Source organism: Zootoca vivipara, chromosome 3 (genome assembly GCF_965207765.1).
Source record: "Zootoca vivipara chromosome 3, rZooViv2.hap1.1, whole genome shotgun sequence".
In the NCBI taxonomy this organism is placed as follows: Eukaryota; Metazoa; Chordata; class Lepidosauria; order Squamata; family Lacertidae; genus Zootoca; species Zootoca vivipara.
In genome coordinates this window covers 48903276-48916819 of record NC_142586.1, presented here as the reverse complement: position 1 = coordinate 48916819, position 13544 = coordinate 48903276, and the positions used below count along the sequence as shown (strand labels likewise).

Genomic DNA, 13544 nt, shown 5'->3' with positions numbered 1-13544 from the left:
ATTGAGACCACTAGGCAGTGGTTCCTAATTAGCTAAGTACTGCAGACCCCGTTTTTTGAAAGCCAAGCCATGACCCCCCCACTCTTGAAAATTTTGATATAGTTTTCGTTAGATGAATGGTGCTACTGAACCCCTGGGTAGGTTATGCAGACCCCCTGGGGTCCATGGCCCACCAATTGGGAACCACTGCCCTAGAGAACACTTTGACTTCCTACCGGTACCCACCAACACCCCCTTCTCCCTCCCTGATTCTTGAACCCTCCTGACTCAAGTTATTGAGACTCGCCATTTCTCATATGCCCAATTTTGTCCGTGGCAGCCCTTTCAAAGGCTAGCAGATAAAGACTGTGGTTCTGGAAAGGTGTGTGTGTAGGCCAACAATATACAGTTTCTTATTTTAACAACAGAAATCTTTGGCATCCTCAGTTATCCTTGGGTGCAACATGTATTGTCCTGCCTTGGTACTTGGGCTGGACCTTAATAACAACAACAATTTTATTATTTCTATCCCACCCATCTGGCTGGGTTGCCCCTTCTAGATGTTGTACTACAACTCACATCATTTCTGACCATTGGCTCTGCTGGTTGAGGTTGATAGGAGTCCAACAACGTCTGGAGGGCCATGGGTGCCCTACTCTTGAAATAAATGTTTCACGACTGGCAGGGCAATTCATTTATGCCACCATGTGTTCTCAGCAGCAAAGGTGAAAGCCAAAGAACAGCAAGAAAAACAAGAGGCAGTGTAACAAAACAGACAACCACTCCCACATTGTTCTGAGCAACCCTATTGCCATCCACCAATCATAATGTTGGTGGTGAATGACGTCCCCACATTAGACAAGCAATTAGGCCATTAATCAATGTGTGGTGATAAAATGTCTTGATGACGTCACTAAATGCAATGCTCACACCTCTCCCTATGCACAATGCATTAGTGTTAAGTCAGAAAGAAGTGCTCTCAGTGCTTCCCCCTGTAAAGACTACTGTGAGACAACCAGCAGGAAAGCACCAACAAACACTGGCAGCCATAGGCTGCAGGCCTCCCCTCAGGCAAGGTGTGACCTTTCCCACCAACCCCAAAAACCAGGACTAACAAATATCCCTTTTGGCAGGGAAAAAGATGGCCAGATAGCAAGGAAGAAGTGCCGTTTCAATCAGCAGCCGGACAACTCCATTTTGCAGTAGCCAATATGTGCCTCTACTAACAAGTCATGAGGATATCTTGTAACTGTGTGAAGAGGAGAGCTGTGGTTTTTCCTGGAACAGATGTTCTCTTTCACAAGATTGGGTTTCATAAGAATATGGATTTATGGAGTGGTGATGCCATCCAATAACTGAAAATATGGCAGTGAAATCAAGTGACAAACATCTTACGCCCTCAACTTCAGAACCCAGGATACTGTTCTAATTATGGAAAATGAATGTGTGTTTTCCCCCATGAAGGAATAAACATAAATGATTGTCCAATGTGTAAACCTATGTACCATCAACTGTGAAAGTGATGACATTGTGTTTTAAAATTTTATTTATAATTAACAAAATATGTCAATGCAAGTATTTTAAGGTTTTATATATCTATATATATATTTATCCTGGTGGTGTTATATATCTATATACCATATATAGATATATAATAACCTGAGCAGTTGTCTTATGCTGACTGTCAGATACAGAGCTGGCCCGCCCACGATGTGAGGTGATGCACCCACCTCAGATGGTGGAACTGAAAGAGGCAGTTCTCTGCCCACCCCACCGCTTCCACTACAGAGAGGGAGGCGTTCTGGAGCACATTGCCAATTCTCTTCCCTGCCCCTGGGTGGAAAAGCCAAGTGCGTGGCAACTTTTGGAGGAGCGCCTCAGCCCCTGCTGAGTTCAGAGAGAACTGGAGCTTGGCTGTAGCAGAAGTGGGGCATGGTGGGAGGAACCAGGGGTTGGCAATTCCTGTTTATCTTCTGGTAGTGAAATGGGTTGGCAATTCCTGTTTATCTTCTGATAGTGAAATGGGGCAAGCTGTCCCTGCTCAGATAACTAGTCCATGCCTAGCCCAGCATTTTCTGCATGGGCTGCCAACGGTTTCCAGACGTTCCCATTCTACAGCTGCCAGCAGTTCCTAGGCAGAGATCTATTAGTGAGAAATTATGGAGACTGAACCTGAAACCTTATCCAGGCAATGAATGGATGCTTCCAGGGGCTTAGAGATATTCTTGCTTGCTGCCTCCATACATCTGAAAAATCAGCAGCAGCTCTTAACATTCTACCTGCTACGGTAAGTCACTGGGAAATATGAGGATTTGTTTTGACTGAAAACGAATTTACACATGTACTATGCAGCTAATTGCTCCCAAAGTGCAAAGTAATGATTTGACTGTTGATGAAAGAGAACGCCCACATTGGATTCCCTTCCAACAAGAAAGAAGGTAGAGGGAAGGGCTTCCTACATTCCTGGAAAAGAGCTCCTATTACATACATAACCAAGGACCCAGATATATGGAGTATTAATTTGCTCTTCCCAGCTTCTGAGGAATCCTACATCTACACATGGCATAAACCTCTTTATCCACCTGGAACAGCCTTCATGTAAATAGTTGGCCCTAAAGATATAAAAACAAACATAAAATATATTCAATATAACCAGCAACTTGAAACATTCTGATAATAAAGCAAATATGAATTTTGGCCACGACCCAGCACAGTACTTAATTTTTTGTTGCACTGTGACCATATACGACACATCTAATCATATTGTATCATTTGGGCAAGAGACTGTACCAAATAATCATTTTCTGCACTTTGCAGTTGCAACTACTCAATTTTTTTTGAACTGCATTCTAATATGTTTTGTGACTCACTGCCAGCTTGGGAGTCCACAAACAATACAAATTATTATGATGCTCCAATTCAAAGGGAGTTTCCCTCCAAAGCCTCCTTCCATATGTTTGCTAGAAATGTGGAGTGGGGTGGCCACTTGAGTTGGCCCACTCATGTATAAATAAACCTTTGGCAGAAGCTCTGATAGACATGTCTGAAGAGAGGAGCTCTGAGAGGTACTGTAATGGAAACCTGTATGTAACATCTACACCATACATTTAAAACACATGGCTGCACACCCGAATCTCGGGAGCTGTACAGTAGTTTACTCCTCACCTAGAGACTGACACACAAGAGCATGAAACATTCCCTGGGTCCCTTGCAGATATAAGCCCTGGCGCAATTATTCCAATTGCAACTATTATAATCCGGCCATGAATAAACTGCCTCTGGTTTAATATTTAACCTTGCGACTCTTATTTTGACTTCGTTGCCCAGTAGCACCAATTAAAATCATGCAACGAGACAACTGAAGCAGTTTCCCTTGAGGGACCCGTGCACACTCCGTGACACGGATCCAGCCGGACGAATCCAAAACACCAGCGGGAGACGCCTCGTTGCAAGGAGCGAGGCTCGGCGGGAGGGAGCACGAAACGGGCCGCCCTCGAGCCCGTGGATTCGCCGAAACCCGCCGCTGCTGACCAATCGGGACCAAGCAGAGCCGTCTTCTGGCGATTGCCCCGCCCTCCGAGCCTGCATTTCCCCTCCGTCCCCTTCTTATGGTCGCGTCCGTGGCCTGGAATCCATTGGTGGGGAGGCGCCACTTTGTCGGAAAGGGTCCGGATTCTTTTGAAAGGAAAGGTATTTTTTAGCCCCTCTCCCGTGGTTGTCCGGGGCTCGTTAGAATGAGCGGGAAAACCCATGATCTCCCCTTGTCCGTCTACCCAAGTAAATGTAGAGCCATGTAGGAAATGTACGCTGTGAACCTACATATTATTATAAAGCCGGTTCCTGGAGAAAAGGGAGGGCGGAGAGCTTTGTGGATTTTTAATTTTTATTTTAATAATGCTATCCTGCTTCATAGTTCCTGCTCTTATCCGCATTCTAAGCAGTTTGCTGAAAATCCTGGGGCGTTTTTGACCGGTCAGAGATCATTTGTCAAGCCGTGTTTTTTTGCAACGTTTCTGAACAGAAATTGAGCCCCGTTTAAAAGGGCAAAAGTCAGCGCTGCACAAACGGCAGGGGCTGGGACTAGTATATTCCCCATAAAGGAAGTGCTCTTGGGAATGGGTGCTGGGAAAGAGTAACTAGAGGAGAAATATTTATCCATAGCTATTTTCTCTGCCTGCTGGACCATTGTAACCTCAAGAAGGGGTAGCAACGTTAAGTCTTTTGCAGCATAAGCAGCAGAGTCTTGTGGCACCTTGAAAGATTATCACATTTAGTACTGTACTGCACAAGCTTTCATGGACTGGAATCCACTGCATCACACCTCTACAAAAGCGGATGTCATAATAAATATATTAGGCTTTAATATGCCACAGGGTTCTTGCTATTTTTGAACCAGCATAAAATTCCGTGATATACTCCATAGCATTAGTGGACAGAATTTTGCTGGACAGACCTTACTCAACCATGAAACCCACCGAATCTCAAGTAGTATAATCTGATAGAGTAAAATGGGCTTGATCCCTGAGTTCATTGGATGTAGAGTGCAGTACAAATGTAAAATAAAATCCTATTCCCTAAATTTAAAATGTATCAGATATTCATGTTTTTCAATGCCAAACATTTTACAGTACAGTGCATATATTGAAATGTGTTTTGTTGCCTTCTCTATTCTGTGGAAGGGCAGACATATTTCCAGTCTGACTTGATCTTTGCAACTGCAACACACACACAAACACAAAAATCTGTGCAGGTTTGAAAAATAATGAGTAGGTAAATTGCAATGTTGGTTCACCAAAGTAAACAGCAAGAAACCTTTGGGAGTTGTAATTAGCGGCTATTTATGTCATGCTTTGTATGATGAACTGTGAACTGGTACAGTAGTTTAATTGTACACATTGTATATCTGTTTCAGACATTTCCCCTTTTACCTCTACTCTGTGTGTTGGCCTATGACTGCAGGCAGTAAACATTTGATCATAATCATCATAAGAGTGGCTCTGTTGTGCATTCATTAGAATTGTTCTTTTTTGTTTTGGACTGGAGAGGAGATGGAGAGAGAGAAGAAAACGTGCAAATTAAAGAAATAGAATAGTCTAAACTGAGTTCATATTAGGATAACGTGTCAGAGTCATTGTCTCTGATAAATTATGTATGTTCACTGGGAAGGTTGAATGCCCTCCCTCTTCCTTAGTAAATCTGTATTATAGAGAAAGCACAACATAGTTCTAAGGAGCATGGTGGCCTTCCCCACCAAAAAAGAAAAAAGACACAAAATATCAGAAGGTAATGGTAAGCAGGGGATTTAATCTAAAATAAACCAGCAGCTAAAATATGTTATGGAAGATTTAAACAAAGGAACCAGATTTACTAAAGATTTCCTCATTTGATTTTTAAACAGTCAGGCTGGGGAGAACTGAAATGCCAAAATATTTTGAGAAATACTGTTGCTGTTTCCTAGAAGGGACAAAAAACAAAACAAATACTTGTTCTTTCCATTGGTACTCTTTTATCAGAAATAAACTTTGGGGAATTATCAACCAAATTCTACTTGTCATGTGCAAAGTTCAAAGGAAGCTCAAAATCTAAGATGTTTTAAAGCAGGGTACGAAGGCCACTCTCTACTATTTTTTTTTAAGTACTTGTTGATCTATAAACTGTTCCAACATTAATGCCATGGCTATCAAAGCAATAGGAGATTCGATGAATTTGAATACATGAATACAAAATCTCTGCATTCTGCCAGGACTGTCAAAGACACAATATATTGATGTTGCCCCATGCTTTGGGGTGACTTTCTCTTCTTCGCAGATGGTATCTTTTGCATACACTGTTTGCAGATGTGTAGTTGGACATTGTGCAGTTTCATGCTGACCTTTTATTCCACTCAGAGGAATGACTGGCTAATTGGTTGTGTTTTAGTTTGGAGAATAAATCTGTGCTTGCTTGCACACTCCATCTTTTCTTTACTTTGTTATTTAAACAGTGGCAGAGCTTCTGCAGTTTTGAAAGGGCCTTCAGCAAAGTCCTCTCCAGTGGGTCCCAGCCTGCATTGTTACACCTCTGGCCAGGGCTTATCTTGCAACGACAACAGTGAGTGATCCTTTTAAGTCCCTCAATAATTTACCATAATTTGCTCTGAGGCATAGTAGGAAATTAAGAAGGCTGTCAGCCACTGCTAAGGAAGCCTGTAGTTGAGTGAAAAGGCATCCAACTAATGGACCCTGCCAGGTGGCTAGGATCCAAGAAACTGCCCAAAAGTGCTGTCAACGAAGCTGAACGGATACCTCTTAAGCTTTATTTCCAGAAGAACCTATTCAATCAAGTGCATGGGTGAGATTCCCTATGCTTGTTGTTGTTTAGTCATTTAGTCGTGTCCGACTCTTTGTGACCCCCATGGACCAGAGCACGTCCTATGCTAATCCCTCTTAAATTCAGCAAGCTACCTGTGGATTAAGAGCCCTCCATATCTTGTTCCACAAAGGACAGATTTAGTATCCTTAGTTTTAAAATCTTTATATAAGAAATCCTTGTTTAGTCTTTAGAATTTTATTTTCACACACACCCCTCCTTTCTCCTTCCCAGTTTTTGTAGCACAACATGGCCAAGGCAAAGATTGCAGTCATTGGTGCAGGGCTTATTGGCCTCTCTACTGCTGTTTGCATTTCGGAATCTGTCTCAGACTGCAGCGTGACTCTCATTGCTGACAGGTTTACTCCCAATACAACAAGTGATGTAGCTGCTGGGATGCTCATTCCTCATATTTACCCAGGTGAGTGGAATTTCCTTCCTAAGGTGCAAAATGTAAATAGGCATAGATTTTTACGTTACGTATTTATTTGTTTTCCACACTTCTCCCTAAGGTCCCAGGATGGGTTACAACATTAAAACACAATATTAAAAATGGTTTTAAACAACTTACAACAATAAAAATAAGGTGGATCCTAAACATGATTTTCTGTATTTGCTATAAGCTCCCAAAACAGGCTTCAGAGAGGGGTAACTGAAGTTTTCAGGGCTGATTCCATGACAAGTGGATCAGTGCACCACGAGCAACAAAACACTGAAGTGGTTGCTGTGAAATGAGTGCTGCTGTTGCCAAATTGAGATGCATGTACAGTTGACTTACACACATTTAACTTGTGCAAATCCAGCTTTATGTGCTTGGCCAAAAAGAATCCCTCCCACCATTGCGCTCAGCTTGGGAGAGTGTTCCGAGATGCAGGGAGAGTGTGTTTTATTCACGATTTTGGCTTTATGCATTATCCCTGGAACATAACCTCCACATATGTTTAGCATCAGCTGTACATCTCTCTCTTTACAGTAGTTCTATAAGGAAAAAAGTAGCAAATCTAAAATATTACACATTGCACTTGCACCCAGTCATTAAGCTACCGTACTAACATTCTGCAGGCTAGGGTCATTACAAAACTCCATCCAAAGAGCCTTGTCTCTTCTCTTTGGCGATCTCTCGTAGCCGAGTAAGATTGTCTTCCATAAACACGCTTTTAACAATGAGTCTGTAAGTGACTGTGAAGGCCAATTCTGGATCCACATGTTATTCCTGTCATAGTACCCCTATTGCTGCATGCAAGACTCTTCCCTGTTCTGGACTCTGTATGTACACTTTGCTTCCAGGCAGAAATATTTGCATTGTTTATTTGGCCATGTTACATACATGATAGAAGCTGGAAAATATATCCGTTCAACTATGTATGAAGGTAGCCAGTATTTTACAGGAAGAAGCAGCAATCACTTTGCAAGACTAGATTACAAATCAAACTACCGTCAAGCTCCATTGTATTCTAGATGTTTCACTGAGTATGGAGAATAGAGATATGAAACTATAAATTTAAAACCTCATTTAAAATGTGTTTTCTTTCTGCTGTGCAGACACACCAGTTCAGCAACAGAAGCAGTGGTTTAAGGAGACCTTTGACTACCTGTCAGTAATCTGTAATTCCTCAGAAGCTTCAGAGGCTGGGATTCATTTGGTCTCTGGGTAAATAAGGAAGGCTATACTATGCTTACTAAAAGCAGAGGGATAGGCAAGCCTGTTGGCCAAGCAGAGTCCAAGGCACATAAAGCAGTGAAAGTCTGGACAGTGCCTGTGTGACTGTCTGGGTAGGAACCCAATGCACACTGACTTGAGGAAGAAAGGTGGGCTATAAATACAATAAACACATAAAAATGCATGCATTGGAATTGTATTTTGTGGCCATGTTTTAGAAAGGGAGAGAGACAAAACCAATATGCGCTCATGAATTACTACGGTAGTATTACTGAATACTGTGTCTGGTTCTGGGCGCCACAATTTAAGATGGACATTTACAAGCTGGAACATGTGCAGAGGAAGGCATGATCAAGGGTCTGGAAACCAAGCCTTGTGAGGAACAGTTGAAGGAGCTGGGTATGTTTAGCCTGAAAAAGAGGAGACTGAGAGGAGATATGATAGTCACCTTCAAATATCTAAAACGCTGTCACACGGAGCAAGTTGGTTTCCCCCTGCTCTGGAGGGTAAGTAGGACCTGAACCAATGGCTTCAAGTTACAAGAAAGGAAATTCTGACCAAACATCAGGAAGAACTTTCTCACAGTGATAGCTGTTCAACAGTGGAACAAACTCCCTAGGGAGGCTGTAGACTGTCCTTCATTGGAGATTTTTAACAGAGGTTGGATGGCCATCTGTCATGGATGCTTTACTTGAGATTCCTGCATTGCAGGGGGTTGAGCTAGATGACTCTTGGGGTCCCTTCCAACTCTATGATTCTATGATGATTATTATTATTTAAATTTCTATACCACCCTTCATCCAAATATCACAAGGTGGTTTGCAATATAAAAACATGAAAATACATACCATAATAACAAACAAAATCAATGCATGCAATTCTATGAAGATAACATCCTAAATGGAACCCTTGGGATATGCTGTTCCCAGTGTGGTATCTATCCCCCCCCCACTGTCACATAAGCACATGTTTTGGTATCATATGAATGAGTGGTAGAAATTTATTCAGGACTTGTCTCCCAAGACACAATTCATCATGGTGGCTGTTGAACAGCTTCGTATCGAAAGGTCGGCGGTTCAAATCCCTGCGGCGGGGTGAGCTCCCATTGCTCGGTCCCTGCACCTGCCAACCTAGCAGTTTGAAAGCACGTCAAAGTGCAAGTAGATGAATAGATACCGCTCCGGCGGGAAGGTAAACGGTGTTTCTGTGCGCTGCTCTGGTTTGCCAGAAGCGGCTTAGTCATGCTGGCCACATGTCCCGGAAAAACTGTCTGTGGACAAATGCTGGCTCCTCGGCCTGTAGAGCGAGATGAGTGAGCGCTGCAACCCCAGAATCGTCCACAACTGGACCTAACGGTCAGGGGTCCCTTTACCTTTATTAAAAGCAGTAGAGCAACAGCAGGGGAGGACTGTTGCCAATAAGCCCAGCTTGTAGACTTTACAAAGGCCCTGGTTTGGTTATGGGGGGAAATACATCTTAGGAACAGGTGTAGCAGGGGCACAGAACTTACCCCCCCCCCAAAAAAAACCCCCAACCACAATTATATGAAATAATTTTGTTCTTAGATAATGATTTTCCAATAAATGTAACAGAATGGCTGTGTGTTTTACGTCCCCTCCCCCCCCTCATGTCTATGAGCTGGCAGATATTTAAAGCCATTCCTGAAGAGAAGCCTCCATTCTGGTCTGATGTGGTTCTGGGGTTTCGCTCGATGACTGAACAGGAAATGAAGAAATTTCCACAGCACAAATGTGGTCAGGCCTTTACTACACTGAAGTGTGACTGCCCACCCTATTTGCTTTGGCTGGAGAAAAGGTACGAGTGTTTGGATGGACACCTTGATATAACAAATGAATGAACTGTCTTATTGGATAAGACCAAGCATCCTGCCTCCAGCAGCCAGACAGATGCCTCTGCATGCTCACAAGCAGAATGTGATGGTCCTTTGTCTGGTCAAGGTTGATGTAGGACCACAGCTTTCAACACACTGCCATTTTCTTATTGTGGTGATGTGATGGAAAGTGAAACGAAGACCAAATGTTAAGAAAGTGCTCCCTGGTTGTAATGCAATGACACTTCTGTTCTTACACCATGTTACAACATGGGCTGGGAGTTCCTGCTTCGAAGCAATCATACGCTGAGTGCTCTTTATTCTTCCAGTGTGCTGTTCTGACATATGAGCAACCTCATGGGGAACTCATGCCTTGTCATGTTTCATTTTTTTAAACAGTCCTGAAAGTTATGCCGACACTCAACTAAATTGCAGAATCCATTTAGTATCTGTCAGGCAGGCCTGTGGGCAAAGGCCTCTGCTGCCCCTCATTTCTGTCTTACACTCTTGTAATTTCCCAAAGGAGCTGCCTGATCCTCAGAGCGAGTCATTGGCACAAAACTCACTGAAATAAATGCTGTTTTGCTGATAGGCCCGTTTGAAGGATGGTGTCCAAGTAGCTGAAACAAATGATTAAGATTTCTTCCACTGAGTGGGTCAGAAGGAAGTGTGTATTGGATGTGTAATTTATTGTGTACCCTTCTCAAGTGCCCTGAGCTCTATTTATGGTGCTGTTCATCAAAAGATACAAAAAGAGAATCAGTCATAAGCACTTGGCTGGAACCCATGAGCCACTTCTGCAGGCAAGAAGAGTTTTGATTGGGGCACGTAGGCTACTTTTCGACTGTCACAACAAACCTAAGAAACATTGAATTGGGAGTGACCTCAAAGCCACTTGCAATTCAGGAGATGCAGCTGCAGCGTAACTGATGAGCAGCCATCCAGCCTCTTCTTCAGACCAAAGGAATTAAGAGCCTACCACCTTCTGATGCGTTCAGTTCCACAGCAGCATAAATTTCAGCTGCATGAATATAGCAATAGCTTTAAAAAAACACCCAACTAAAATGAAAACAAACCTGGGAAAACAAAAAAACATATTTGCCTCACAGTAAAAGGATTGCCACTGAGAGGGGGCATGTCCTATGAACAACTGATTTGTTGAAGGCACAAGAGGGTCATGGTTTTTTAAAAAAGAATTGTGCCCACCTGTGAGGATGCATTGGTGCAGCATAGACAGGTGAGATTTCAGCATAAACCGAGGGCCAACTTAATGTCCATCAGCTCTTGTATCCTGCTTTAGCCTGACTGTGGGATGCATTATTTTTTGGTAGAGGTAGATGGGAAAATTGCTTTTTCAAGGATGGGCACAATGAGCAGTTTCCTGTAATTTTGATCTGTGCAGGTTTCTATGTCATTTCATTACCAGCTTAGCACATATGGTTGCAACTGAACAGATGTTTTGTAAGAGCACAAAACACCCCTGGGAAGTTCAGCTTCCCTCAAAGCACTATTCTCTGACTTTGTTCAGTGCATTTTTTATGATGATGATTTAAAGTTTGATACTTTGGATCTTGACTCAGCGCTTTTCCTGATTCCTGGAAAAACTGCTCTTTGCTGGAGAAAACCTGCTCTTTGCCGTAGAATGAAGGGGATCACCTAACCTGTGATTAGTTGTACATTTCCCACTTGTTCAGTCCTTTGTTATTCTTTCCAAATTGCACATTTTTTCCTGTTTAGATTGTAGAGAGTCATTGGGACTTACCAAAACAAACACATGACACACACAGCAGCCACACTATTTGATTCCCCCCTACTAACTTTACATAAATGAGATATTCTACAACTTGAATGGATACTTTATCTCTTGACTGAACTGGTGGCTATGAACTGATAGCTGAAGGAGATGGGATATACTCAGCTTTAATTTTAATTTTTAATTAATTTTATTATTTATACCCCGCCCATCTGGCTGGGTTTCCCCTTCCCTAAACAAATGGATCCCATTTGACTTGTGTACACTTCTATTCCATAAGGTTTTTCAAACTCTTCAGTGGATTTTCTTCTCAATAGTTTCTTTTTTAAAAAAGTAAGATGAGATTAACTGGATTGCATATTGGGACCTTTCTGTTTTTTTTCTTTCTATCTTTCTATTTCACACAAGTCAATGACCATCTAAATTATCTTATATGCTTGGCCTGCGTAACAGTCAGGCAAAACATTCAAACTGATCGATAATGATTCACCTCTTGATTTTTTTATTTGCAGGCTGAAAAGAAATGGGGGCCAGGTGCATGCTAGAAAAATCGAAGACCTATGGGATCTGCGGAGTGACTATGACATCATAGTGAATTGCTCCGGCATTGGGTCCAGGAAGCTCGTGGGCGACCTTGAGATACACCCCATCAGAGGTCAGGTTCTCAAGGTCAAGGCCCCTTGGGTAACACATTTCATTCGGGACGGCGATGGATTAACCTACATCTACCCAGGGATACACAACATAACGTTAGGTGGGACACGGCAAAAAGGCAACTGGAAGCTGTCTCCAGACCCCAGTACCAGCAAGGACATATTTGGCCAATGTTGTGCTCTTGAGCCGTCCCTTCAGGCAGCTCAGGATATAAAGGTGAGGGTGGGCCTGAGGCCATCCAGGTCAGCCGTGAGAGTCCAGAAAGAGACACTGGTTCGGGGCAGTGGAAAGCTTCTGGTGGTGCACAATTACGGACATGGGAGCGGTGGGTTTTCCGTGCACCAGGGTACAGCTAAGGAAGCAACCCAGCTGGTTAAAGATTGCATTGCAGCCCTTGAAATGTCAAGGCATAAGGCAAAACTGTAGCCTGTAAGGTGAATGTTCATATTCTCCTCTCTCTCTCTCTCTCTCTCTCTCTCTCTCTCTCTCTAATTACTGATATAAATTGGATTAGTGTGTTTGTTCTGAAATACAGAGGCTCTCTCTCTCTTTCTCTTGACAGCTGAGCACTTGATGGCCAGCAGGGGAATGTGAGAACTGGCTGAAAGGTGATGGGAGGAGAGGTTTTGTCTGCAGTGCTTAATCTGTAATGCAGTTGAATACAAAATATTGAGTCCCCAACCCTTGCAAAATTTTTCTGTTGTGCAGCTCCATTTCACCAGCAGAGGGCAGCATTGGATCAGTCACTTATTTGAGCCCTGTTCAAGGTGGAGGCTGCTCTGCAGGGTTTCTCTGCAGGGTTTCTCTGTCTTTATAAACCAGGGATGGCTTGGATGGTTCAGAAGCTACAGCATTGTGGCATTCCAGGAGTCTCCTACAAGGACCCCAGTTGGTCCAGGTCAAACTTGCCCTAAAATTCCCCAGAGCAACCTGCCATCACTCCTTTACATACAGAAATAAGATTTTCCCTTTATTTGCTTGGCTGCAATTCAAAATCAGTATGTGGAGTGAGATCTGCTAACTTGGAATACCCCAGACCAGAACACATTCATAAATTTAAAATTGGTATATAATTTTGGATGGAAAGCCATCCAAGCAGGTGGACTTTTAATATAGAATAACAAAGAATTATTTGTTATTCCATATTGTCTCTTCTCTTCAGCAGCTGTTCTCTAACACCACTCTGACTCAGCTCACTGCTCTCCCTAACACACTGCTAATTCCTCTTCTGCGTCATTCTCCACTCTCCAATGATCTTTATCAGTTGATTCCGCCTGTTACTCACTCTGACTCCACCCAGCACCCCATGCCAGTCCCTG

General features: G+C 42.9%; 1 protein-coding gene across 3 annotated transcripts; it reads left to right on the top strand.

Annotated features, from left to right (window-relative positions):
- The first annotated feature begins 3593 nt into the window (after positions 1 to 3593).
- On the top strand, positions 3594 to 12906 carry DDO (D-aspartate oxidase). 3 transcript variants are annotated; one of them, XM_035109067.3, is made up of 6 exons: positions 3594 to 3669; positions 5963 to 6069; positions 6562 to 6748; positions 7870 to 7978; positions 9626 to 9802; positions 12084 to 12906. In XM_035109067.3, exons 3-6 carry the CDS (start codon positions 6577 to 6579, stop codon positions 12649 to 12651), a joined length of 1026 nt encoding a protein of 341 aa, XP_034964958.2. In that variant the 5' UTR covers positions 3594 to 3669; positions 5963 to 6069; positions 6562 to 6576; the 3' UTR covers positions 12652 to 12906. The 3 variants fall into 3 exon arrangements, with proteins under 3 accessions (XP_034964958.2, XP_088522136.1, XP_060128614.2); XM_088666010.1 differs by lacking the exon at positions 5963 to 6069 and having other exon boundaries at positions 6571 to 6748; XM_060272631.2 differs by lacking the exon at positions 5963 to 6069.
- The last annotated feature ends 638 nt before the right edge of the window (positions 12907 to 13544 follow it).

Bases quoted from the DNA above. Each gene is read 5' to 3' on its own strand.
- DDO (XM_088666010.1), top strand. From the start codon at position 6,577: ATGGCCAAGGCAAAGATTGCAGTCATTGGTGCAGGGCTTATTGGCCTC. The intron at 6,749-7,869 runs GTGAGTGGAATT...TCTGCTGTGCAG, and splicing joins CATTCCTCATATTTACCCAG to ACACACCAGTTCAGCAACAG. The intron at 7,979-9,625 runs GTAAATAAGGAA...CATGTCTATGAG, and splicing joins GGGATTCATTTGGTCTCTGG to CTGGCAGATATTTAAAGCCA.